This window comes from Oxyura jamaicensis, chromosome 21, assembly GCF_011077185.1.
Source record: "Oxyura jamaicensis isolate SHBP4307 breed ruddy duck chromosome 21, BPBGC_Ojam_1.0, whole genome shotgun sequence".
Lineage (NCBI taxonomy): Eukaryota > Metazoa > Chordata > Aves > Anseriformes > Anatidae > Oxyura > Oxyura jamaicensis.
The window spans coordinates 5,704,827-5,730,946 of NC_048913.1; the positions used below are offsets into that span (position 1 = coordinate 5,704,827).

General features: G+C 41.0%; 2 protein-coding genes across 3 annotated transcripts in view; both read left to right on the top strand.

Annotated features, from left to right (window-relative positions):
- Nucleotides 1-620: 620 nt before the first annotated feature.
- TNFRSF8 (TNF receptor superfamily member 8) lies at nt 621-20,111 on the top strand. 2 transcript variants are annotated; one of them, XM_035344865.1, is made up of 11 exons: nt 621-939; nt 9,337-9,427; nt 12,034-12,159; nt 12,580-12,735; nt 12,838-12,931; nt 13,406-13,686; nt 13,905-14,015; nt 14,556-14,594; nt 15,751-15,800; nt 16,575-16,779; nt 17,856-20,111. In XM_035344865.1, the coding sequence occupies exons 1-11, from the start codon at nt 856-858 to the stop codon at nt 18,098-18,100; spliced, it is 1,482 nt and encodes a 493-aa protein (XP_035200756.1). In that variant the 5' UTR covers nt 621-855; the 3' UTR covers nt 18,101-20,111. The 2 variants fall into 2 exon arrangements, with proteins under 2 accessions (XP_035200756.1, XP_035200757.1); XM_035344866.1 differs by having other exon boundaries at nt 13,908-14,015; nt 16,572-16,779.
- Nucleotides 20,112-21,533: 1,422 nt separating this feature from the next.
- LOC118177037 (tumor necrosis factor receptor superfamily member 1B-like) overlaps nt 21,534-26,120 on the top strand; it is a 15,547-nt gene continuing 10,960 nt past the window's right edge. The window contains exon 1 of the mRNA XM_035344392.1: nt 21,534-21,629. Coding sequence (XP_035200283.1) covers nt 21,576-21,629 — 54 coding nt within the window. The 5' untranslated portion in view covers nt 21,534-21,575. The remainder of the gene's footprint in view (nt 21,630-26,120) is intronic.

A 26,120-nucleotide genomic window follows, 5' to 3' on the forward strand; every position in this document is an offset into this window, starting at 1 on the left:
TTTTTTGAAGTGGCTGACTTTTACTTTTGACAAAACTTTTAGGGCAGATAAGAAAAGCTGCATGACACTTTAAACCAACAAATCTTTTCAGGCATCAGAGCCACAAAACGTTTTCCAGAACAGCAAATCAAGGAGCCGAAATGACAAGGAACAGTCCAAGGGCTGATTGTCAGCAGCAGGAATTGATCTCAAGTGGGACTGGATGCACAAAGATGTATTCTCAAGAAGTAGCTCTGCAGTATGTTGGTGTTTAAATTGCAACATGTAAAGCCTAAACCTTCACTGAGTAACCCCAGGTGGTTGTGAGTTTTCACATGCTCATTCAAACAGGAACAAAATGACTGTACTGAACTACTGAGTGTGTTTCTTACTGAGAACTCTTTTGAGTCTTGGTTGCAGTTCTGAGAGTGTGGACAGGGCAGGGCTTGGACTCATGCCTGGCTTTGGGGAGGTGAAGTGCTCGCTGAGGGCAGCCTAGATGACTCAGGAGTCCGTGTTTCTGCGCAGCCAGCCGCGTCCTCAGATGACAACCTTGATGCATGCAACTGACTCACAGAAACCCGACAGCTCTGGGACTAGTGATTGACGTGGTTTTGTTTTGTGTTTTTTTTTTTTTTTTTTTTTTTTCTTTAATATTTTTACTTTACTTTCTTGGGCAGCCCCTTCCTTCCAAATTGTTTTCTCAGCTTGATTGAGTCTCAAAGTCTGTCTCCTGCATGTCTTGAACAGCTGGAGTGGCTCTGAACTGAGAAAGCAGACATTGAGCAAGGCTGGACTGGATCCTGGGAAGACCACAGACTTCAGGAGAAGCAACATGTCTGTCTGACCTGCGATGCTGGGAGCTCAGGAAAGCTAATGCCACTGCAGATGGCTTCTTGCAGCCTTGTACCGGGACTGTGGTTCCTGCTGCTTCTCCAGGATATCCAGGGAGCCCCACAGGTAAGGCAGGGTGGTATCAGGATCCTACAGCCCTGCAGGACTAAAGAGGACCTGGGAGATATTTGGGGAAACCCTGGGATGCAGGGCAATTCTGCCCACTAGCTGTATGCAGGGTAGTAGGCACCTGTAGAAACAGGCTTTGTGCAACACAGGGTGATAAAGGCATAAAGTAGAGCTGTCCCAAAGCAGCCAGGAGAGTTTGTCTTCTATGGGAACCTTGCAGGCAGGAGCAGGGGACAGAGCTGTGATTTGCATCTTTTTCATGGCATTGCTAGTGTTACTGCACCTCCAGGCACGTCACAGCTAGGAAATGAGGAAATATTTCATCTAGGGATGGAGGATTGCTCTCATTTGTTTTGGGTGAATCACTTTTACTTTTGCCCAGAGGGCCAGGTGCTCTCAGGCACATTCCCTGCAGAACTTGGCTTGGCGGGCTTTTGCTCTGTTGATGTGAGTAAGAGCTGGCAAAGTGAAAGGTGCAGAGGCAAACAAAACAGCAAAATACCTTCCTCTTTACACCCACCCATCCCTCTGATACTGACTTCCCCATGAGTGGGCTATCAAATCGACATAAAATAGATATAGCCCACTAGTCACACTCAGCTCATGCTGTAGGTGCAAGCTAGGTCCCTGCTCAGATCATATCATCTCTTGTGCATCTGCTCCCCCATTCCACCCTCCTTACCCCTCCTCTGCTTCCTCCCCAGTGGATCATATGGCAATGAACCCTTGGTGCCTGGCATCAGTCCAGGTGGTTTCCGTGGCTGACACTTATGCACGCATGAGAAAAAAAGGTCAGTCACAGAGGCTCTTTGCATAGGTAAAGTCAGTAGGTGGCTAATTGCCTGCTGGGTTGGATCCCGAAATTGGCTGTTTCCCGTGCATTGGAAATATAAACCTGTGCTAGCTTATTAAGACACTTGTCTGAATATTGGAAATGGATGATATAGCGCATCACATGGGCTGTATCACAGGAGATTTTTGACAAGAGCCTGACTCCAGTTAGATCTTTGAAAGAAACCAAGTCTGCATCCTTTTCATAGACGTTTGAAAAGGCTTCTTGTGACAATTTTGGTAAGAGTAGGAGTTTGCCCTGGTGTCTTTAGCCGTAAATTCCCCTCCCACATGGCAAGTTTGCTCTACTTTGCTCTGGTTTATATGCCCTGCCACCATTTCCATCTTGACGTACATCAGTCCCTCTCTTCTATAGGATTAGAGCCTGCAGTCCTTACTCATCTGACAAGGACTTAGGAGGACATTCAAATAAACTTGTCTGACCTGCTGAACACTAACTGCTTTAGGAGAAAAGTGCTAGAAAGAAGATGGCATTTGTGCATTTGACATCAATTTGGTGTATTGTTCATGAAATGAAAGGGGCAGAGAGAAAATCTGGTTTTCTAATACTCACTGTCAACTTTCCAACTCACAGCAAAATCATCAGTTATCTGGAATAGGTATCTAGATCTTGCTGGGATAAGAAGTTGGCAGCTCACTGTCTTTATGTCTTTATTGCATCTCTCACAGTGAACTTGGCTTTTGCTGCTAGTGGAGTACAGGTGAAACTGTTTAATGCAATCAAGTCACAGCTTACTGATCACATTTTAAACCATATTCCACCTCAGATCAACCCGCAGTTTGGGATTTGGTTGTTTTAATTTTCAGTTAGCTCTCACTTGTTAACATCTATTCTGTTGAGCATGAAGCTTGACTACCTGAAGTCTTAGATTATCAGCTTCTTTCTTTCATACTATCAGAATTTGGTTAGAAGCTTGAAAGGGAGTCAACTGTTTTGCTACAGTATTAGTCAGTTCTAGAACAGCCAATACTGATAACTTTTTTTTTTTTTTTTTTTTTTTACCGTAATATGCTTTCTTTCTGACTTACAGCTTATTTGTAGCAAGCTGATTTCTTGCTCTGCCTCACCATCACTTTTTCTCTATGAGCTCAAAAGACCATAAATAAATGAGTCAAACCTCATCCTGACTGAATTGTAGAGTAGCCCACTGAATTCAGCACCATCTTTGCAATGGCCATTATTTAAATTGAAATAGCAAACATGTTTGTAGTTTCAAGGATAGTGAGAAGACCCCCAAAAAGCGTATTTTCTAAAGGAAATTCTCAAAAACAAACACTGAAAAAAACAAATGCTTTGCATAAAATATGTTTGTGAGTTTATTATTATTATTATTATTATTATTATTAGGCCTTAATTGGCAGCATTTTAAAGAAAGACAAAAAAAAAAAGGGGGGGAAGGTGAGAAGGGGGTTGGCCTGGTGGGTCAATGAAAGAACAAGGCCAAGGGATCCCTGGCCATCCTATTGTAGAGCAGTCCAAACTGTTATGACTTGTAGTCTTTTCTTTTGGAAAACATATTCTAGGTCATGCTAAATCAGAAATCTTTATTTGACTGCATTCGTAGAAGGATTCATGAAATTCATTCTCTATCTCCTTCCAATTTAACCGGATGCTAAACTGAATTGAAGAGCTCCTGGTTTCGGAGCAAAAGCAGGCACAAAGCACTAACTTGATAGAGACTCATGGCTTGTTCAAGTTTGTTCCAAAAATGTAAAAGGGTTAACATCGTTGTGGTAGGTTTTCTGCTACACTGGCAGTTGTTTACTGTAACAGCTTACCTTGTTCAAATATTTATCTGTTCTTCTACAACTGGCATAAAGACGCAGCGACTCTACACTGTGTCCTCAAGTCCAATCCAGATTAAAAGAATTCCGATATAGTAGATCCAGAAATAACGTCCATGAGGTTTCATGGTGTGGGTGTATGCAACAACAGTCACGCAAATGGGAGGCCCTGCTCCTGGCTACACAATGCCGCCAAGTTTCCTGCCCTGCGTGAAATGAATGTGCAGCCACAGGGTGCATTGTTCCAGTGCAGTAACCCCCTGAAAATCCAACTTCACCAGTTCTAAAAGCAGTTTTCAATCAAATCAGCTCCTAGGACTGATTCATCCTCTGAAAACACAGTTGGCCTGCCTTAAACGGTCAAGGAGTTAGAGGGGAAGGAAAACGTGTGTAAGAAGCAAGAGAGGAAGTGGGATTGCATCCTGGGATGGCAAAGAGATTAGCAGGATTAGCATAATTGCAATAGACACATATTTCCACGTTGCTAGTCCATTCTTAGCACAGATCCATTCATACAGTTTCCTCAGAAGCAGCAGGAAGGGCAAAGACACACTATACATCAGTGTTTGGATTCCTCACCCCCAGCCCCCAATACTGCTGTGATCTTTCTTGAATGTTGAAGTTTTAGTATCTTACATACATATACTAAAGAACTTTGCAAGTAGAGATAGAGATGTGCTGTTGTTTTTGTTGTGTGTTTTTTTTTTTTTTTTTTTTTTTTCTCCTCACTGGTAGATTTTACTCCCAGATTACAGCTATGGGCCAGACAGGAGGTAAGGATTTGAAGGATTCAAATGGCATATATTGCTTTTTGACTGTTGGATGGCACTACATATCATTGAGATAAAAATTGGTGTTTCTTCGTTGAACTGTTTGCTTCCCTGTTTTTCAGAGAACGCTAGCAGGTGACACAGATGCTGCCATAAAAAGTGAAATTGTGCCAGGATTTTGAATTTCACTCATTAAATATGCTGAGTCCTGTTTCTGTCTGTCTTGGGAAATCCGATATTGCAGAATTCTGCTCTTGCAGAAATGAGGACAGTAGCTTCTCTTTGTTCTGTAAAACTTAGTGGAGGTTTCCTTGATGAAGCAAAGCCACAACCTAGTTGCTGATGAATATGATTTATACCACATTCTTTGGTGTTTCTAGGCATTCCGGGAAAAGGGGGGAACTATCACATCCACATCCTTCCCACAAAATAAGCATTAAGAAACAAAAATGATTAAGTGAATCTCTTCTCACTGGCTAATCGACTGTTTCTAAAAGTGTTTTGGAGCCAGGAGAAATAGCACCAGAAATATATCAGGAATGTCTTAATGCTGAGATTTTGTTGGCAAGGAGAGCAGTGAGAGCATATGCTCTTTCCTTTCCCATGTCACATTCTTGAGCTCTCATATGATAAAGCACCACTTTTTACATGAGTTTTTCCCTTTTCTCCCCAGTGTCCTTCCCTTCTTTTAGGTGACGCCTGTTCTGAGTAAGGCATGGTAAGAGGGACATTTACTTTAAAATCTTGTACTGTTGACTACCATCAGCTCAGTCACAATTCTGGAAACCCAGCAGAGCAGACTCACAGCTGCAGCTGTTGGTAACGCAGCTCAAAACATGTCTAGCCTCTGTATGTGTGCTGGAGAGATCAATGCTGTTGCCACTGGTGGGAATTTTTCTCAGAATTTCCCTCACCTAAAAAGAACCAATATGTGCCGTCACCAGATTCCTTTATAGCTGCAGTGTCACAGGACAACTTCTGAGCAAACTGCTTACCCGTTTTGGACTGGACAGATGGTTTTAAGTTCCACAGGAAAAGCTTGAGAGAACACAAGGTATAAATTCTGCTGTAGCATACTAACGTAGACTAATAGGCGTTGGCCTCACCTTAGCGATTGAACTGCTAGCAGGCTAAGAAGTGTTTTCAGTGCTAATGGTGACTGGAAGTATGCATTCTGTCCTCGAACAGTGAAACAAAAATGCAGTAAGTATTTTGCAGTCCTTACAAATTTGGACAGATTTGGTGGTTGAAGTCTAGATTCCTGCCGTTAAGAAGTAGCAGCCAGTAGCTGAGGAGCGAAACACCCCTCCTGCCCCCAAGAACCAAACAAACAAAAACAACAACACACCACCAACAAAAAAGCCACCACATCAGTCCTATCACTTTGAATCTTCCTGCAGAGTGATCTAAGGATTTAAGATGCTGGTCAAATCATGAACATGCAGCTTTGCAGAAGTACTGAATCATGAAGGGAGAGAGGCTGGTAAAGCTGCAATCCAGAATCCCCTGTGCTTCTTGTTGAATTGTTTCCAGCAATCTCTTCCTAATTTGAGCTACTGAGCTCATCAAAATCTCAGAAGTCAAACAAGCTGACTTCCTACTGCAAACTTGCACCCTACTCATAGAAGAGATTTAAGACGTGGTATTTTACATGTGGGAAGAGTAGTTACAGGTGGTGAAACTGAGGTAATTTTCATATTCAGTCATTGAGTGGGTAAATTACCTCAGTTCAGGCCTTTTGCTACCCACTAATAATGCATATTTTTGTTCCCTTTCTACACAACATGTCTACCTTGCTATCTTTCATTTTAGTTCACTCATTACTCTGACATTCATTACACACAGAAAAATAAAACAATTACATTATCTTTTTATGGCTGACATTTTTTTCCTTATTCCCCAAAGCAGCCTAATCAGTCAGATCCCTGTAGAAAATTAGATGGCACCGTCATTTTATGGAGGACTGACACCTTTAGAGACCTTGGCCCTTCACCTCTGCCTTTCCTTCAAGGCATGTCCTTTACACTGAGCTGTTTCATTCCCTCACAAACTCATGGGAGTTTGAGGTGGAGGGTGGTCTTCAGGCAAGATTTTTTAATTCTATATGATGCACAAAAACTTGAAATTGAGCTTACAAAAGACATTTTGCAGGTAACTATGAATTAGAAGTGGTGGGCTCAGAAGATGGTTTCTCAGAGATAGAATTGTGCATGTTATGATTTGTTGAAATGACCTTTTACAGCAGAACACCTTGGGGTTGGCTCGTACAGGTGGCTGGAGAGCTGTGCTTGTAACTGGATGCTTCACAGCAGCATTTCTTGTGAAGCTACAGGGGTTATGTAGTATGTTACAGAGTATCTAGTAGGCTGTAGTATATAGCTGCCCTCTTGTGGAAAGAAAAAAAGTGTTGAGGACTTTCATATGTATATTTACATAATTGTGCAGTAGTTAGGTGTAATTCAGGCAGTAATTTATCACAGCACTAGCATCAGGGGAAAATTCATGATCAGGATTTGCACCACTAAGAGCGGCATCTTGTTGCCAGCTCAGCATTTCAGTATTTTAGAGAAGATTACTTTTTAAAAAGCAGCTCTTGAGTCACACTTGTAGGCAGAGATTATTCCTTTAACCCCCAAAAGAGGCAATTAAATAACCTAGAAGTTTATATGCTGTAGGTTTATATGTTTATTTCATTCAAGAATTGTGTCCCCGTTTCTGATTTAAAGTTCAGCAGCGTTTGAAGCCAGAGTTGGTTTTCTAGGAGAACCAGGAAGAGGAGATCGGGTTTTTGTGGTGGTGTTTTACAGATCTTAAAGAGAACCTAATCCAGGATAATTTGCATATAGCAAGGATGCTCGTTTCTTACATTTTCTTTATAAACCTGGTCAGTCCACTTCATACCCCTGAAATGACTCCTAAATAACCCAGTGTCTAAGTGTGACTGGTCTCATTGTGTCATTTCCTGTTATTTAATTCAATCTTAGACGGCTGGCTAACCGGGGTGCTTCTACACACAGATGGAAGGAGATTCCACTTCCTTTTCCTATAGTCTGAGGCTTCCTCTTCAGAAAAGACAAATACAGCGTAAACGTTTGTAAACTTGACTTGGGTCAGGCTGAGCAACCAGACCTCTGCTATTTCCCCCGTGCAGCAAGGTAGAAAAAAAACGCTTTGCAGGGAGGCTTTGTGGCCTCGTGGTTAGTGCACAAATGTGAGGCAGGATTTCTCAGTTCTGTTACCAGAGCTCAACGAAATGTAATGGTTTCAATGTGTTTCTATTTCTTGTACTTCTGTTAATTTCCTCCTCGACTGAAAGTTCCTGTTTTCTCATACAACCTGTTATTTAACCTTTATTATTATTATTTATTTATTTTTTAATATTATTTTTTTAATGGTCCAGCCATGAAAAGAACAGCACGTTAAACAGGAGACTGTTTTGAGATCAGTTACTAAGATTCTGCACAGCATACAATAGCAGTAGGTGATACTAGGTATTCTTTTTGAGGCTGGTGGGAAATTCACCTTCAGAAGGTGGCATGTACATTTCTTAAAATATTTGTTAACTGTCCTACCAGTATCCTGTGGGAAAATCTCTGGAGAATCTGCTGATTCAGTTTTTACAGAAAAAAAGTTGCCAGTTACACCTCGCAGCAAATAATGAAAATGAAATTATCAGATAACAACGTTTGTAGGGGATTATTAGGGGAGATGCCAAATTCAAAAATCAGACTTTCTCATCAGAAAACCTGTAGTGCTGTAATTTCCCACCGTGCACAGTCACCCTGCTGTATGTAAATGAAGCCTTATTATCTGCTTTTTGGTACAGTTCATAGCAGAGTGATTTTTTATAAGCTAATATTAGAACTGTTGTGGCTTTTTTAAAAAAGATATTCATCTAAACAAGTATCAGTTATGTAATCAAATTGAAGGTTGCTCCTGAAAACCTTCACTCACAGAAGAAGTGGGATTAATTATTTGAATAAGGGCTTCACTGTGTGAATAAATATTTGCAGCTTTATTACCAAGGCAAAAATCACTTGTTCTTAGTGTAGGATTGATCCCCAGGTGAAAAGTGAAAGAATTTATTTGTTTACAGTAAACATATCTTTAGGTTGCTAAACTTAGATGTTATGAGTGGATAAAGAACTGAACAGAAAGATTTGTTTGCTGCATTGATAAATAGTGTGAAAGCAGCTAAGCACAGTAGGGTAAACAACCAGGAAGAACAATGAAAACACAGATTCAAAGACTCCTAGAAGTACAGATGTGTAGGGTTAGCAAACGTGACAGGATGTGTAGAACCAATATACAAACAACTGTAAATTTAAAGAATTAGCTTTGTGGGTTACAGCCAATTTAGCTAGCCTTAGGTGATGTTCACCATGGCACCACTTCTTATTTCTGTGCAGAGCTGGAAATCTACAGATATTCGGGGATGCTAATTTTTATTTTCTGAAAAGTTCTTAAGTCAAGATGGGATCATTTTAAGGACAGTGGTTTTTAGCCTTCATTTGTTAACTGCAAGAAGGTTTCTAAAACAGAGGTAGACTGCTACACAAGTATATCTTGGTAATCTTTACTATCTTGTACCTGAGTTTCAAAGAGTGTCTAGAGCATTGGCTAAAAACCATTTTGGCAGAGCAACACCACTACACATTTTGTTGCATGAAACAAGGAATTAATTTCTCAGTTCTGAAATGTTTGAGGAAAAGGTCGGGCCACAGTATTCATTCCCTATGTTTGAATCACTTTCAGAGACGAGCCTGCTAAGTGAAGATGCATACTGAAGTATTGCTAAATACACTGAACATTACAATCTATGCTTAACTTTATGGACAGCAGTTATTTAGATGTTTTGGAGGATACTTGAACTGTCAAAAGTCTGTAGACTTTTCCCTACCATTTGTAATCATCAAAATTCGAGACCAGTACCGGCATCTGCCCTAATTGTTTTCTAATTGTGTCTTTTGTCTGTTTAAATTTCTAGCCATCGCTCACCTCATCTCGTTCCTGTGATACACTCAAGAATTGGTTCTATGATGAAACTTTACAAAGGTGCTGTTACCAGTGCCCCTCAGGTCAGTATGTTTATGATTCAGTCAGATTAACGTGGAGCCTTTCTCATAGGTGTAGTATGAACCGTGTGTATCTGCAGAATTGCATTTTGACCCTGAAGTGCAGTTTTGTGAACCATGATCTGGTGTGGATCCAGATGGGAATTTCTTCTCCACTTCCCTGCTCCTGTTCAGTACGCATTCAAACAGCCTGTAAATTGCAGACAAGATAGCTTGTGATTATTATTTTTTAATTGATTGACTTGACACTCAGAAGTAGCTAGAAGTAGCAGGTCTAAGAATTAATTTCAGTTTGCCTCAGGGTATGAAGTAGCATAATGATGTTAGGCTGAAGATATTTCTGATCAGAGACGCAAAGTATAAAATGATTGTGCAGAAAATCTGTCATTATCCTCATATTCAAACCAGTTTAGAAAGCATCTGACATGAGGTATGGAACATTCACTCGTCAGGGGACAGAGTGAGGTTTGCCAGAAGCTAGCTGTGAGTTGGAGGCACATGAGCTCAGAAGCAGGAAACAACTTAGTGAGACAAGGGTTCTGGAAATGTCTGAAACTCAGTGGGTGGGACATTTTATGGTACTTCACCATCATCAGTCTCTTCTTTCAGAAATGTTTTCTCTTTTTTTTTTCTCTCTCTCTCTTCTCTTGTTCTTTTTTTGGAAAGGAAATTTTTGACATTTATTTGTGCTCTAATAATAAAGAGAGGTTTAGTGTTTGGTTGCTAGCATTTGCATGCAGTTATATCAGGGACGCCTTGTACTGCTTCTGGGCACATCACTAGAATCATTCAGAAAATGTATGCAAAAGCAAGACCAAGGGATGGAGAAACTGGTCCTGTAAAAGAGGAAAAAGGGCAAGGAAGGACTCTGAGCCAGTTCCAAGCAAAGAAGCTCTTTTCTCCTTCACAACCATACTTTGCAAAATCTCTCACATAGTATGGTCTTCCGAAAACCAAAGATCGATCAGCATCTAGCTGTAATGAGCTGTAATTCACAAGCATTTCACCTCTGCTTATTCTTGAAACTCATTTTTTTGCCACATCCTAGTATCTGTCTTGGACATCTCTTGCCATACTCCAGGGTATCCTTTACAACAAAAACTCATAAAAATCTTTTTTCATTTTAATCTTCTGCTACTCCTTTAGACAATAACCCATGCATATCTGCTACTAACTCAACTTCTCGTTGCAAAGAGTAGCTTTTCTAAAATTCCATTTAATCAAAGTGAGCGTATTAGTCTTGATGCAGTCTGGCTTTACTTTCCTTGGCGTTCCAATCTACAGATGTAGAGCTTTCGATCTGAGCCCACCAGCTCAAGTGTAAGCCACATCATCTGTTTCAAAGTTCATTTCAAGCTCAATTTCAATATAAACTTTAAACCAAACCTCATAAGATCATTCTAATCGATTTCTACAACTGCCACATTTCTTCTCAGGTGCTTAATTCTTCTTCAGGTAAAATGAGACTTCATACCTGGGACACCAGAAGATCATTATCTTCCTGTCATCACAGAACAGAAAAAAGCCCCCTCTCAAGGGGAGGAATAGAGACTTTCACATGAAATAATGATGTTCCACTTACTTCTGTTTATTTTGTTAATATTTTACCTTTTTATCTTTTCTTGTTACTGTTGTTTTTGGGGCTGTTGTTGTTGTTTTTGCTTTTAGACCCTAAATCAGATATCCAGCTCCACCAGATAGTATTGCATTCAACACTGAAGATGATTTCCTACTCACAGTTAACAGCAAATCCTCAGGAGTAAATGAACACACATACTCAAAAAAAGGAAAACTCTTGTTTCATCTACTTACTCTCGGTACATTTTTCTGTATATACGATTGCAGCTGGTATTCCTTCTGCTTAGGCTTTGATCTGGTTGTTGAGCTATTAACGTAGTGAAGGACAGTGCCAGAAGATATGACTGGGCAAGCTTCAAAGCTAATCTACCTGGGGCACACATCCCCCAAGAGATGGGGAAATTTCCTCTTTCGTGTGTACAGGAAGTCTCAAATAACTGTAGTTCAAGCTTGTGGGACATTGTGGGAGGAGGAAGGAAATAACACACACGTGGAGGAGGTACACTTGCCTGCAGCTTGAGTGGTGAGATTCAGAACACTCCAGCAATCAGTCCCAGCTTTCAAAAGGATAATCTCAGACAAGTAGTTTTGAGGAGGTATGAGCGATGTGTTTGAAGCTTGTCTGGTGGTATTTGTAGGGCCAAATATAGCATAGCTGGTTTTACTTATACTCCTACACCATGCTTGCCAAAGCAAACAGTAGGTGAGTTATTTTCCTGCAAGGTCTTCCATCACTGTGGTTAATTAACCCTTTACAGCTGGGTGATCCAGCCTGGTGCTGAAAGTGGGATACATTTCCCTCCTGTTTACTCCCCATGAAACATTCAACTCAGCCTATCTTTATGTTGCTGTTTTAGCTTTTCCTTTTGCTTCTGCAGCTGTCACTTTTCCTTACCATTGTGGTTTAATCCGACAGGCAGCTAAGCACCACACAGCTGTTCACTCACACCCCCCCACCCCAGTGGAATGGGCATGAAAACTGGGGAGGCTTCTAAACAGGTATCCTCCACATTTTGTTTTTCTTTCTCCAGGGTATGCTAAAAGGAAAGCATGTCCCATGGACCCAGATGAAGACTGCATGAGATGTGGACCTGAGCAATATCTGAACGAAGAATCCCAAAAGCCACATTGTGATGCTTGTGTGTCATGTGCAAAAGGTAGTTGGTTTACTTTTTATCACACATACTTTACCATTAGAGCCACTCTAAATATTCTCTTGATTAGTATTTTATTAATTTAGAATTTCCAGCAGCAAAGTTATCTGTCCTTGGCTACTGTTCTAGAGAGCGGAATGCTACCTTGCACATAATGAATACCATTTCTTGTTTGGCCTGGAACTGCCTGAAAATTCTTGCATCTAATGCCATCCAAGTCTGATTTCTGCTTTCTGTCTTCTATTACAAACTATTGTCTACAACTTAATCCAATTGTTCATGACTTAAATTGCCATCGCAAAGAGTGCCAGCAGCCCGTTCTGCTTCCCAAGCCTTTGACCTGGTGTTGCTCAGCTTTGCCCCCTGCTTTGCCTTTTCCTTGTAGGGTGATCCTTTGTTACTCCATCTGTTTCTTTCCTGCAGAATCTGACCTTGTGGAGAAAGTGCCCTGCTCCTTCAATTCTAGCCGCGTGTGTGAGTGCCGACCAGGTCTGTTCTGTCAAACCGCTGTTAAGTACACCTGCATGCGATGCCAGCAGCACACTGCTTGCAAGCCTGGTTTTGGAGTCAAAGTCAGAGGTAGGAATTCCTCCCGATCTAGTTTGTCTTTTCCGATCTTGGCCATAGTCCTGGACCTATGGCATTTTTGTTAGTCAGTCATCAGTCGTCGTTTTTATTCAGGCACCTCAACAACTGATGTTTCTTGTGAAGAATGCCCCCCTGGGACCTTCTCTGACCAAAACTCCAGCACTGACATTTGCAAGCCCCATACTGAGTAAGTCCATAGTTTTTTAAAGTGTTTAACTGATAAGCAGAAGCTAATAGAAGACCCAAAGGGACTCTTGTCACTTCTTCTGGTGCAAAGTATAGAAATTCATTTTAGAGGCAATGGGATAGCTTTGAGCCTTTGTGCAGAGTTTTGAAGGCCCCTCGTTATGCTTGTTGCACAGCTCTTTACTGAAGGAAGGAAGGACTCTCCCTTGCCTCATTTTCAGCTCTCTGCATATGGTTAGATTAAATGCACAAGTGATTTTCAGGTTTGCATCCAGGTTAAGAATCAGTGCCACAGAAGTGAGAAGGAAGTTAATGACTAAAAATGACTAATGACTAAAATGACTAATGACTAAAAGCAATAAATGCACATGGTACAAAAATGGTCCAAAGTGATGTTTGCCATATAGAAAACCTTACCATATATCAGAGCATTTGCTTTCAGCACTGATACACTGTTCTCTCTTTCTTTCCCTAGCTGTGCCAAGTTAAACAAAGTAGCACAAAGCAAAGGAAATTCCACACATGATCAGATTTGCCTGGACCAATTGCCCACCTACCTCACCCCAGGCACTTTCTCCACCAGATTCAGCAATGAAACAAATAACTCTGACCTACTGAGGCTTGAGGCAAACTTGGTCACTATTTCTAGTATTCTTTTAAGTGCTGCAACAACTGAAAACCCCAGTTCTACTCCCAAGGAGAATGCTCCGGCTGGCACTCTTCCTACCTCAGACAAGGGGGAGACAACAACAGGAGGTAATAAAGATAAAGCATTTACTCTTTCTAGCTTATTTTATTTGGATATATCTTTAGTAAAAGCAATTTTTATTAGGGAGCTTCCTGCAAAACCCTTATGACTTATAAAATGATATCCATCAAATACACAGATCTACCAACAGTAGGCAGTGCTGACAGAAAAGGCAGCACTCTGCCTTTTCTTGACCTCTCTGTCCTCCCTTTCCCCTTCTGAACACTAGGTCTTGTTTGGGGAGTGGTTCTCTCTGTGATGCTGCTACTTGTGGGCATGCTGTTGTTTTGGAAATGGAAGGTTTGCAAGAAACAAGTCTTCATCCTCAAAGGCAAACGTGAGTTTTTAAAGCTGTAACACATAGCATGCTGTTTAACCTCCAAGGACACGCCACCTGGGAACTATAATATCCTAAAATTTTATGGAGGCCAGTAGGGGAGACTATATTTACCAGCCCTGGTGAAGACAGGCCAAATGTTCTAGGCAATCTGTGCATTATGTTGGAGAACCTTAGAAAAAGACTGTGAGGCAGCTGTGAATTTATGGAGGAAGATGCTACAAGCTGGGTGGGGAAATGGTAACCAGTGATTTTTTTCTCTCAGCGCAGACGCTAATATTAAACGATGCCTGAAGTCTTTTGCGAGTATTTTCTGCTTCCTGGGAGAGGGTTGGACTTGGAACCTGTTTACTGATTGTGACTCTCTGTAGCTTTGTCTATAGCTGCATGTGGGGCGTGCCTGCATAACTACATTCCCGCTTTAATAGAGAGCAGGACGTGCAATTTGTAGGTTGCTTGTAGACCTGTGGGTGTGGTAAAGCTGTTACAGTCCCTGTGCTCCACGATGAGTTTTGTTAAATGAATGTTTTATTTTATCAGCACATCTCACTTCACACAAATCGAGGATCAGATCTCATGGTGAGTGAGTGACTGACTAGAGAATGTAATACATATGATTAATGAATAAATGGCTAGTTTTAATGTGGGGTTTTAATTTATGAAACTTTAAAACATGGAACCAATTTAAGTCAAATGTATGTACCTGGAGACATGCAAAAGGCCAGTCCTGTGGTCTGTCCTGTGTAGGCAAGTACTGCTGTGAATGTGACAAGCCACTAGATGGCAATTTTTTCCCATTGCAGCTGAGTGGCTGGGTGATGCAGCAGTGTGGGGAGGCTTTGCTGGAAAAATGTCAGGTTCATTTCTGCACACTCAAATCTGGGAGATGTGTTCCCAAAAAAGTGGATGTTAGCCATAGCAATCTATACATATCTTCTACGTTACAGGCATTTTGCTTAATTAACTAATCCCCTCGTAGCATTTCCACTTCCACTGACTGCTCTATTCTCATCTATTGTGGTAGATATTTCTGTTCACTATACATCAGAGCATTTTCCACTCATTTATTCAGGAATATGATTTAACACCTCTCACATGAGCTCAACTTTCTCAGAGTGGAATTTTTGCTTTCTCACTTGCTTTACACATTAGGAACTGTTACTTTGCAGCATTATAGAGCTGATGTTGAGAACAAAGGTGGCTGCATGTCAGAGCTAAATTAGTTACTAGGCCTGAGCCTGTCTAGCTAGCTTCATGGTATTGTAAAAGGATGCTGTACACTCCCTTCTTCCCACCTCCATTCTTTTCCCAGTGTTCCCTTCCTCCATCCTTGCCTAAAATCCCACCCTCTATATTAATCTGACCACACAATGACCTGATGCAACTTGTTAATCCAGCAGAAAGCTATTCACTTTTTTATTTTTTAATTTATTTATTTTAATAAGACAGTCTTCTGCTTCTTTAGGAAGCTTAATCAGTTCATCATGTGATTAGGTGAACACCAGTTTTGGTGTGTGGAAAGTGATAGGACCTCACATGGTTGGCAGCAATGTGTCACGGGTTCACCTCACCCCTACCATTGAAGTGTGTCCTCTGTGGTAAAGAAAGAAAGATACAGGTGAGTTAGGCTGTAGACTAGTTTAGGACGTGGGTGGGTGATATTTCAGAGAAAATATTAATATTCTTGTGATTGCTGTGAATTCTCTTCTGACAATTTTTCTTCTTTCCATTGCAGGTTCTGATCTGGTGAATGGTATTCCGAAACAGATCACTTTATTTTCCAATGTAAATAGTTAACAATATTTTTTAAATATATAGTTAACAAGTTAAATATATAGTTAACAAGTTAAATATATAGTTAACAATATTTTTAAAATTATTTTTTAAATTCTGTTAAAAAGTGCCGGCCTTTTTATTTGTAATTTTCTCTGTAACCTGTGATCATCTAGGTGCAGAGATGAGACATACTAGGGATTACTTTAATGTCTTGGGCTCCGTTTTACGTAGTGTTAAATGTGTTTCTGCCAGTTTTGCTTCTGAAGGGAGTATATAAATTTGGAAAATATCTTAAAGTTTTTCCTGAACCAAATCCCTTCGTATTCTTACCTCCAAAATCTTTACTTCTTACTGATGTTATATTCTTATATTCTTTGCTGAAAGGTGACACTGAGCCTCAGTCCCCAGAATGCAGCTGCTACTGTATTGCAGGGTAGCACACTCTGCAACAGAACGTACAGTATAAGACTTGCGACAAAATGTCAAAGTGACAAATAAGCAGATTTATAAAGGTTCATTAGTATCTAAATTGCAGACGAGGCAAGTGGAATTTACCAAAGCATCCACACAGGTTCAGGAAACTAGATTTCAGTGGAGGTAAGGTACCTTATTGCAAATCTCACTAACTAAATAAATAAATATAACTTTGAATTTTTTTACTTTCTGAAACAGTGGTGCTATTATGTTATTCTGCCTGCTACAGAAGGATTCAGTATACCTGTTGCAATCTTCACAGTGTTCCTTTTGCATTGACCCTATGTCTACTCTTTGTATTTGCAGAAGATCATGCTGACTACTGATCAAGGGCCAGAAGAGAAGGAGCTAATTGACAGAAACCTTCCTTTGGAAACCAATAACAACTTGGTTTCCAGCACAGAAAAAGCATATAGTCCTGATTTGAGTCTGACTGATGTGACACAGAGCAATGGAAATGCCCCAGATTGCCATGTCGATTCTCGAGTGAGAGACCACACAAATAATCGAATTGGTAAGTCTTGCGCTTTTTTAAATTTCTTTTTCCATTTTTAAGCCACAGGCACATAATATCATTCTGAAATTATTAGCTGGAAAATTATCTAAAGCGCTTAACAAAGCTGGCCCTGGACACTTGACTCTGTTTACCATATGTGGGTTGGGTTATTTTATGTGGGGGGGGGTATGTATGTATGTTTGTATGTATTTATTTATTGCTGTGAGTCAAATCCAAGGAGTTATGATGGCTAAGCTGATCCAGAAGTATTTTCTTAGGATTGCTGGGATCCAGTCATGCTTTTCTACAGGGCAAGAGAAGACAAAGCAAAGAAAGAACAAGGAAAAGGAAAAGCAGAAAATGTATCTTCTGTTTTTAGTGCTGCAGATCAGCAAAGAGTTTTGTTATTCTAAGTGGTTCAAAAAACAGGCTTTTGCTAAATGCAAATTCCCTGTATTGGATGAGATTCCCTGTATTGGGAGAGAGAAGGCTGTCTGGGGAGGCAAGGTAGTCAAAGAAATGAAAACCAGAACTCCTTAGCATTCTCTACATTTCTATACAGTGCTGAACTTTGCCCAAGGACTGCTTTTAATACAGGTATTTTTGCTTTTCAAAACATCAGGAACATAAACGTTGAACTGTCCGTAGCTGTCTTCCCCAGATCCCAGTTAATTACTTCTTCTGCAAGATTCTAGTGAATATCTTACTGCCTTTTCTGATCTTTCTCCTGTAGTCCAGCAGCTTCATTACAGGAGGGCTAGATCTACTTGATCTAAAATGGCCAGAGTCCCCATGGCAGTGATCCAAAACCACAGTGTAGCTTAAAATGAGCAGGCCATCATTATCATTTAGTATGTTCAATGCTTTTATTATAAATAGACAATGAAATAGGCAAAATGTGTGAGTTACATAAGCTTTAGTCCGTTAGTGAATTCTGTGTTTTCGCAGTGACAGACTTGATTTGCATACCTCTGATTTTAAAAAAGAAGCAAATAAAAGTTGAGTAACAAGTTGAAATTTTGCATGAAAAGGAACCATCTCTAGGGACAGCCATATTGTTACCTATGCTCAGCACTATTTTTTTCCTTCCTCAGAAAAAATATACATCATGAAGGCCGATACTGTTATTGTGGGGTCCATTTCAGAAGTGCCTGGTAACAAGAACTGTGCTGCTAGAGGATGTGAAAGTGATGTTGATATCCAGGAAAACATGGAAGAGGAATTGGCGATGCACTATCCAGAGCAGGAGACAGAGTCTTTTCCAGGGAATGATGTCATGGTTCCTGTGGAAGAGGAGGGAAAGGAATTCCATCACCCCACCACTGCCACTGAGAAGTGATAGCCCACCAAGAAGGCGTGCAGCTACAAAAACACCCAGTGTGACACTAAGCCCAAGTCTAAAACAAGGGAGGTAAACACACAGTGTCTTAAATAATCTGAAAACTCATGTAAAACACCAAAAAACATTCAAACAAGGAGCACTATAACCTATTTCATCTAACTAATGAGAGGATTATCCAAACCGCTGGCCTTTGTAGATCACATCAAATATTTTCTCTTTCCCTTGTTCTCCCAGTATCATGCTGGAAACAAATTTGAATCAAAGCTACAAAATTCAGAGGACTTCTGGATGCTAACTCAAGTTTCACAGCTTGCTTTCTGTGTGTGAAGGAATGGATCAAAACCTATGTCTGATTACTTCTATTAGCTATTAAAATTCTGGCCATAATTCCAAGTTAATCTTGACACCCAGCCATGTTTCACATATTGTTTCTGTTCTTCTTCTACCAACACTTCCAATTTTGACACAGATTTTGCAGCATCTAGTATTTTTCTTAAGGTCTCCGCTCTTGAATGAAAGTGATGATAATTTCAGTTTTCACTAACAAATAGGACTTTAGGCCAATCCTTTGTTTTTGTCAAGTCTGATTCATGTTTCTTGACTATTTCAAATCATTAGCGAGCACAGAAAATGGACTCTTCTGATGGAAGCCAAACTCATTTGGATGTTGAATGAACTATGGGTTTAGGCCAATGTGAAATCTGTAAAAAGGAAAAACTGGTTTTCTACAAATAATGAAGGACTGAAAAATAGGCTAGCAACTACTTCTTGTCGCATTGTCAGTATCTGCTTGCTTTAGAAGAACTGTTCATAATCATCAGAGTGACGCTGAATTGTATATGTTCTTTAAAACAATTCTGTTTGGTTTTGTGGTCAACTGCCTTGTGTTACGCAGTTTCTCAAAGTTCATGCTGCTTGTTTGATAACTGTAAATGTAATAGTGCTGACTGTGTTTGCACAGGACAGTGGAAAATGAGCAAGATGACAAAGTGTGCCGTAATAGTAAAAAAGGAACCACAAAAACAATTACTTGCTTTGTAGTTTTACCCTGGACAGAGTACTGTAATAACAGCTGTGCAACTTCAGTGTCTTTTGTCTTAGAAGAAACAAAAGGAACGTAAAGGCATAAAAAACACCTTCTTGAGCAAGACTCCCACGACAAGTTATCCACTGTTTTATCTGTGACAGTTGCAGTAAGAGATGCTATTTAGGTAGAGAACATAAGCCCAGTTAATATCTGCTTTCATTCCTCATACTTCTGCAACATCAGCTGTAATTGGATTAAGGATGTTAAAGAGTTTGTCCCAGCCTTTAGAATTCCTCTTGTTGCCATTAATTTTTCTTACCTCTTCTGAATTTCCTAGTATAATCTTTCTCTACAATCACTCTGTGAAAACAGATTACAGATAGTTTCAATTCACCGTATAAAGTACTGTTACTGTTTTTGAGATGACCTCTATTCAGTGAGTACTACTAGTTCTTGTATTACAGAATTTAGTGCAATACTGAGTTGCCGTTATAATACTTTATTGTCATTTCCCCAGCATCCAAGCTGAGTTCCTATCTTTTTATATTTCTTGTGTAAGTCATCTGATCCATTGCCTTGGTGATGTTAGCTGACCTCTTCCTTATCTCCTCTAACTTCACTGTGTTCTTCCGGAGATCTGGATACCAGAACCACATGCTGTACTTAAGAAGAGGGTATGCCAAGGTTCTAAATGGTGGCAAAATTATCATTTTTATTTTGTTCTCAGCATCTTTCTAGATGATGCCCAGCATATATATATATATATATGTATATAATATATGTTTTTTTTTGGGGGGGGAGGCTGTCCTTGCACAGATGATTTCAGAGAACCATCAAGGATGACTCCAAGATCCCTTTTCTGAGCCATAGCTGATGGCTACTAATTCAGCACCATGCAGGCCTGGTTTAGATTATATTTTCCTGAATTGTAGAATGGTTTGGTTAGAAGGACCTTCAAGACCATCTAATTCCAACTCTCCTGCCATGGACAGGGACATCTTCCACTAGATCAGGTTGCCCAGGGCCTCATCCAGCCTGGCCTTGAACACTTCCAGGGCTGGGGCATCCACAACTTCACAGGCAGCCTCTGCCAGTACCTCACCACCCTCACAGTGAAGGTTTTCTTGTTTGTATCTAATCTAAACCTACCCTCTTTCAGTTTAAAGCCATTACCCCTTGTCCCATTGCTACATATCCTTGTAAAAAATCCTTCTTCAGCTCTCCTGCAGCCCCCTTTAGGCACCATAAGGCCGCTGTAAGGTCTCCCCGGAGCCTTCTCTGCTCCAGGCCGAACAGCCCCAGCTCTCTCCATCTGTCTCCACAGCAGAGTTGCTCCAGCCTCTGATCATCCTCATGGCCTCCTCTTGGCTCGCTTCAACAGGTCCATGCCCTCCTTGTACTGGGGGCCCCAGAGCTGAATGCAGGGCTCCAGGTGGGGTCTCACAAGGGCAGAGCAGAGGGGGACAATCCCTCCTTCCCTCCCTCTGCTGTCCACGCTGCTTTTTGTGCAGCCCAGGAGACGGTTGGCTCTCTGGGCTGCGAGTGCATGTTGCCAACTTCTCATCAGCCAACAGCCCCAAATCCATGCACTCAATTCCAGTCTTCATATCACCAACAAAGATGTTAAACAGCGCTGGTCATGATACTGACCCCCGAGGAGCGCCGCCACTTGTCACTGATCTCCACTCGGACATCGAGACACTGACTGCAACTCTTAGAGTGCGACCATCCAGCCGATTCCTCACCCCTGGAGTTGTCCTTCCATCAAATCCATGTCTCTCCAATTTAGAGACAAGGATGTTGTGCTGAAAGTGTTAAATGCTTTGCACATATCACGTGCGTTGCAGCCTGTTAAATGTATTATACTTGATTACTTAAGCAACACTGATGATCTTTGAATTAAAAATGCCATGGATGTTATCCTGTAGCCATGCTTTTTGTGTCTGATATCTAAATGTTTCCTTGCTGTTGATGCTTTCAGTACACAGATCAGTTGCAGAAAAAAATATTTTTGCAGGAGAGCAGCTTGAAAGTTAAGAAGCTATTAGTCGAGTGCAGTTTTTTCTCAGGAGCAGAGCAGGTCTGAATTTAAGTCCTCCTAATACCATCCTGGCAGCGTGCAAAAGCCATTAGCGAACGCGGTGCGGTGGAGTATGAATGAATGCTGCGAAACGTAAGTTCGTATTTTGGGGGTTAATAAATAAATAAGCCTAAATAAGAGCATAAATAAGCCCACAGCGCGTGCTGAGGACCTCCCCTAGGATACGGCTGCCCGGTCTGAGGGCGGGGACCGCTGCTCTCTACCCCCTGCATACCCCCTGCGATGCTCAGCCCGGGGCAGACCCACGCTGCCCGGGGGCGGGTGCCCGGCGCTGCCTCCCGCAGGCACAGAGCGCGGCCCCGGGAGCCTCCAGCTCCGCCCCGCCGCCGGCCTCCGTCGGCGCGATGGGGCCGCGCTGGCTGCTGCTCGCCGCCCTCCTGCGAGCCGCGGGCGGCCGGGTGAGTGCGGGGGACTCCGGGGGGGCTGCAGGGGGCTTGTGGGGGGCCCGCGGTGCCGGGCCGGACGCCCCCCACAATCATTCGGGCATGGAGGGATTGTGAAGCGGGCGTGCTCCCGCAGGGCAAGGCGCCAGCGGGCATCTCTTCGCTGTCAAGCTCAGTGCTTTGAGTTTGCAGCCTCCCTCTGCTGCTCAGTTCTTCGGGAGCCTCAAGGCTTCTTTCCCAGCTCGTCCTGCTCCCTTTGGCTAGGTCGTTGTTATTTCCTGGCTTCCCAAAGGGATGACTAACCGTTTTTTCCTGGATTTTCATTGGAAATGTGTTGATTTTTCAGGCTTGTTTGAATATTTGCAAAGATTGCAAGGGTCCAGGCAAATGTGGTATCTGTCTGTATTTAACACCGTTATTTAAACAGGAAGAGCTTGTTGTGCTCTGCTGCATCCCTTAAAAACATTGCTTATTTACATAGAAAAGCACTTTAATTTACATCTAAAACCCAATGTGATGCAACTGTGACTGTTCTCTTCTATATCTTGCTCAGTTACTGATTTCTGTTCTTCAAAGTATCATTTTTACTGTTTAAAGCAAAAAGTTTCATGGGATCTATTTGACTTTGATTGGGTGTATGCTGTGCTGGTATAATGGATACCATTTTTCTATCCAATTTTAAGGTGTATTGGACCATGAAGATAAATGTGTAAATAGTTCTGAGATGTCCATTTCATTGCTTTTTCATGGGACGTGTGTGTTATTTATGTGTTTATTTAATCATACTAATTAAGCCTTCATAAGACAAGGGTTCTGGAATCACAGAGCTGTCTTTTCAGGAGGACTGGGTGCTATATTGGGTTGATAATATATCTTTTTTTTTTTTCAGCTGCATCTCATTTTGAATTCAGCCCCTGTTTGTAAGGTGGTAGTATTTTGAACATGCTTCACATGAAACACCTTGGACTGGATGGGTTAGAGCAGATAAAGAAGGGAGAGTCTCAGAATTATGGCAGATAGCATCACCAAAATGTAAGCGTGAAGTTTTGTCATGCTTCTTGCTGTCAGTCTCAACAAAGGGTTTGTATTAAAAAGGAATTAACTCTTCTGTCACCCTAAACATTATCTTGTAATAGTAAAAAGCATGGAGGAAAGTTTCAGCATCATTTTTTGCATTGTCCTTGGGATCCTGACAAACTAAAGTCCATTTATAAATTAGAAAACCAAACCCAGTAGCTTCAGACACATCATCTGCCACACAACAACAACAAAAAAGCCTGTTACATCAATTTTTAAAAGTGCTCAGTTAAAGAAAACTTAGAGTAGCTTTGAGGGAGAGAAACTGCAACAGCTCTCGAGTGACACACACTTTCTTGTATTCCTCAGTCTAACTAATCTGAAAGATTCTAGCCTAGTTCCCCGCGTTACTCACAGGAACTGAACATATTTTTTGCCATTTTGAACACCTCAGTCATCAGACGTTTTTTTACTGAGGAACTTTCTCAATAGCCTCAACCCTAAATGTCCTTTGCAGAGCAGTGCAGTGTGCTCTGCAGTGGAGCTGCTGATGTGTGCAGAGGAAGCCATCCTCTGGATGCTGCTGGCTGGTTGTGAAGGAATGATGCTGGTGTGTGGCAGGTGTGCTGAGCTGCAAAAGAATAAACATAAGAGAAGATCTTATGGAAAAACCCCGAAATAAAGGGCTCAAAGCAGACTGCTCAGCTTTGACAGTACCTTTAAGTATCAGATCTTGATTTAGTGGCTGATATCTTTTATTACAGCAACATTTGGGAAAACAGAACAGCTTCTGGATGCATAAGCTTGAAGTTTTGAAACATAAGAGTTGGCATTCTGGAAATATATGGATATTGATGTGTGGATATAATATATGAGATACGGTGTCTTCCTGCAAACTGCCTTGCATCTATAATTTCTGTATGTTGTGAATAACTTCCATATTCTATACTGCCTACTGCCACCTCCTTTTGGGAAAATGTTCTCATGTTATGGTGGTGAGTGACAGTGAAGTAGAAAATCCCTAACAGTAAGCAAAAAGATACTATTTTCTCAGGAGGTGGGGAAGGTGGGGTTGTCAATCTGTTTGTGGCTATGCAAGGACTCCTGGTTTACACAAATACATCTGGATATAATATGGGAGAGCAATTCATATAATGGACTTTAATCTTAAAACTTCTTTGAAATACCGCTCTAAGATTAGGTTATGCTTTGAGTATTGTTGGTACAGCCTGCTACCCTGATACAACTCCCACTGATTTTGGTGAGAATTGCTGTTATCTAAGACAACTCTAATCTTCAACTTAATTCTTTCTCTAAATGACCAGTTCAAATATTTTAAATATGATTTTGTTTTTTCCTGTCTTCAGAGATTTGGTGGCTCAGCAAATGGTATCTCTGTACCCTGAGACCTTTCCATAGCAACAGATTTTTATGTCAGAGTCTTTGGTGACTTCATTGTGGTTTCATTTGCGTAAAGACTGTTAGACACCAGATACAGTTCCTGTTCAGACTCCTTTGTTTAACAGCTTCAGTTTGAAGGCAACTGTATGAGAAGGAAACCAATAAAAGTGTAGAAATGTGACAGGATTAAAATATGTGGTTAAATCTCTTTGTTTTAAATGACTTCTTTGAGTGAAACTGAAAAGTATAGGAATGGATGAATATATATATCTAATTAGCTTGGTTTATTTCTAGTATTGAAGTTACTTAAGGTAATTATAGATGAAGTCCAAGAATTCAGGGACAAACTATAAGGCAGGAAGTAAAGAAAATTATTTTTATTCTAATTAGTATTAAGCATATAGGGAACGCATCACATTGCCACGTGTTGGGAGAAGTTGAAACTGGGATTTCTGATCTTGGCCTTCCTCACCAATAGGTAGAGCCAGGTTCTGATCCCTTTTAATTCTGAAGAAGTCTGAATCCAAATCTTGGTTTGGCTTTCATGGCTCAGGCTCAGCTCCAGGACTGATACTAGGCTCTTGGTTGCGGTAGGCCTCCATGTACCCGTGTGGGAGGGAGCAGGCCTCAGGCCCTTTCCCTTCGCTCAAGCAGCTCCACACAGCACAGACACAGCTGCAGGCCTGAAAGCCATGCAACAGTTAAGTACTCTGCTGGTTTTATCTCCTGGTGGATAGGAAATAGGGAATCTTGGGAACAATTGTGCATAAATATGGAGAAGAATCTATTCTAGCCTCTCGGTGTGGAGGCTGCTTTTAACCCACTCCTGTCCAGTGACAAATTAGGTTACTATCTACTGGATGTCAGTAGCACAGATGGGAAAATGAGACAAACAATGCAGGGACCCTGGAGAGAGGATCTTGAGTAACTGACTTTTTGTACGTAACTTCTGTTGGTAACTTATTGCTTAAAACAGAGATTGCAAAAATCTCGAGTGAGTAGTGTAGTTAAGGGCAGGCACAGAGTTTACTCATTTCTACTTTGGGTGATTAGGGATTACTCATCCTTCTTATGCTGATATCCCAGCACAAGAACCAAGTGCTAAGATATGTTGCCTAATTTGATTGATTTGCATAGAAATAGACTAGACATGTTAAATAATGTCTGTACCTCTGCTGCTAGATAGATGAAGCATTTTGCCTTTTACTTGCACCTGTCAAATTAAATGATTTTAATCATTTAATGAAACTCTTCCAAATTCTTAATTTTGTCTGTATAAATATCTTAAGTCTGTTGCTATTAGACACTGTTGCCAATTCTGAGAAATGTTAAGGCTGTGATGTAAAAGATGCAGCACCAGCTTAACTTCCTTCACGCTTATCTCCTTGCAGAACAGAATCACAGTTAAAGCGGAAGACAAAATATGGGTATGAGAGATACAAACAGTAAGAAAATGTAAAGATTGTGGGATAGAATCAGGCCCCCTTACTCATTGGTCTTTCAGACCGGCGTAGCTAATGGATATGGATGCTGGAGAATTTAATTTTGAGCAGCAAATACTGCACAGCCCAACTCACACCCTGAAACTGGGGAGATGCCTTGAAAAGGTGGGGTCTTCTGATAGCCAAGAAAGGTAGGAGAAATTTACACCTATAAAGAGGCCTACACTTGCTCTGACAGAATAGCGGATTTGTCTACTGGCTTTGACGGCTTTGGTTAAACTAGCTTACATGGGAATTAACTACTGAAGTTACTGGATTTGCTCCAGTGCAAGCCAAGTTGAGCTCATACTTGTATATAAATTTGATTTAGGTGAGTCTCTTTTGGTTTCCCATAATGTTCTTTAATGCTACTTGGCAAGAAATTGTCAATTGTATGTCGCTGAGAGCCACAGCTCATCAGATAAACTTTCAGGGAGATTTTATCGGTCAGAGATATCCTTTCAAGCACAACTTAAGAGAAACACATGTAAACCCATCAACCAATAGGTTTTCCTGTGTCATTAACTCACAAGGCAGTATTTACAACAGACAATGCAGAGGATGAGATAAGAACACTTTTTTTTTTTTTTTTTTTTTTTTTTTTTTT

Coding starts and splice junctions, on each gene's coding strand:
- TNFRSF8 (XM_035344865.1), top strand. CDS start 856: ATGCCACTGCAGATGGCTTCTTGCAGCCTTGTACCGGGACTGTGGTTC. Junction 12,160..12,579: donor TTGTGTGTCATGTGCAAAAG/GTAGTTGGTTTA, acceptor TCTTTCCTGCAG/AATCTGACCTTGTGGAGAAA. Junction 14,595..15,750: donor ATCGAGGATCAGATCTCATG/GTGAGTGAGTGA, acceptor TTTCCATTGCAG/GTTCTGATCTGGTGAATGGT.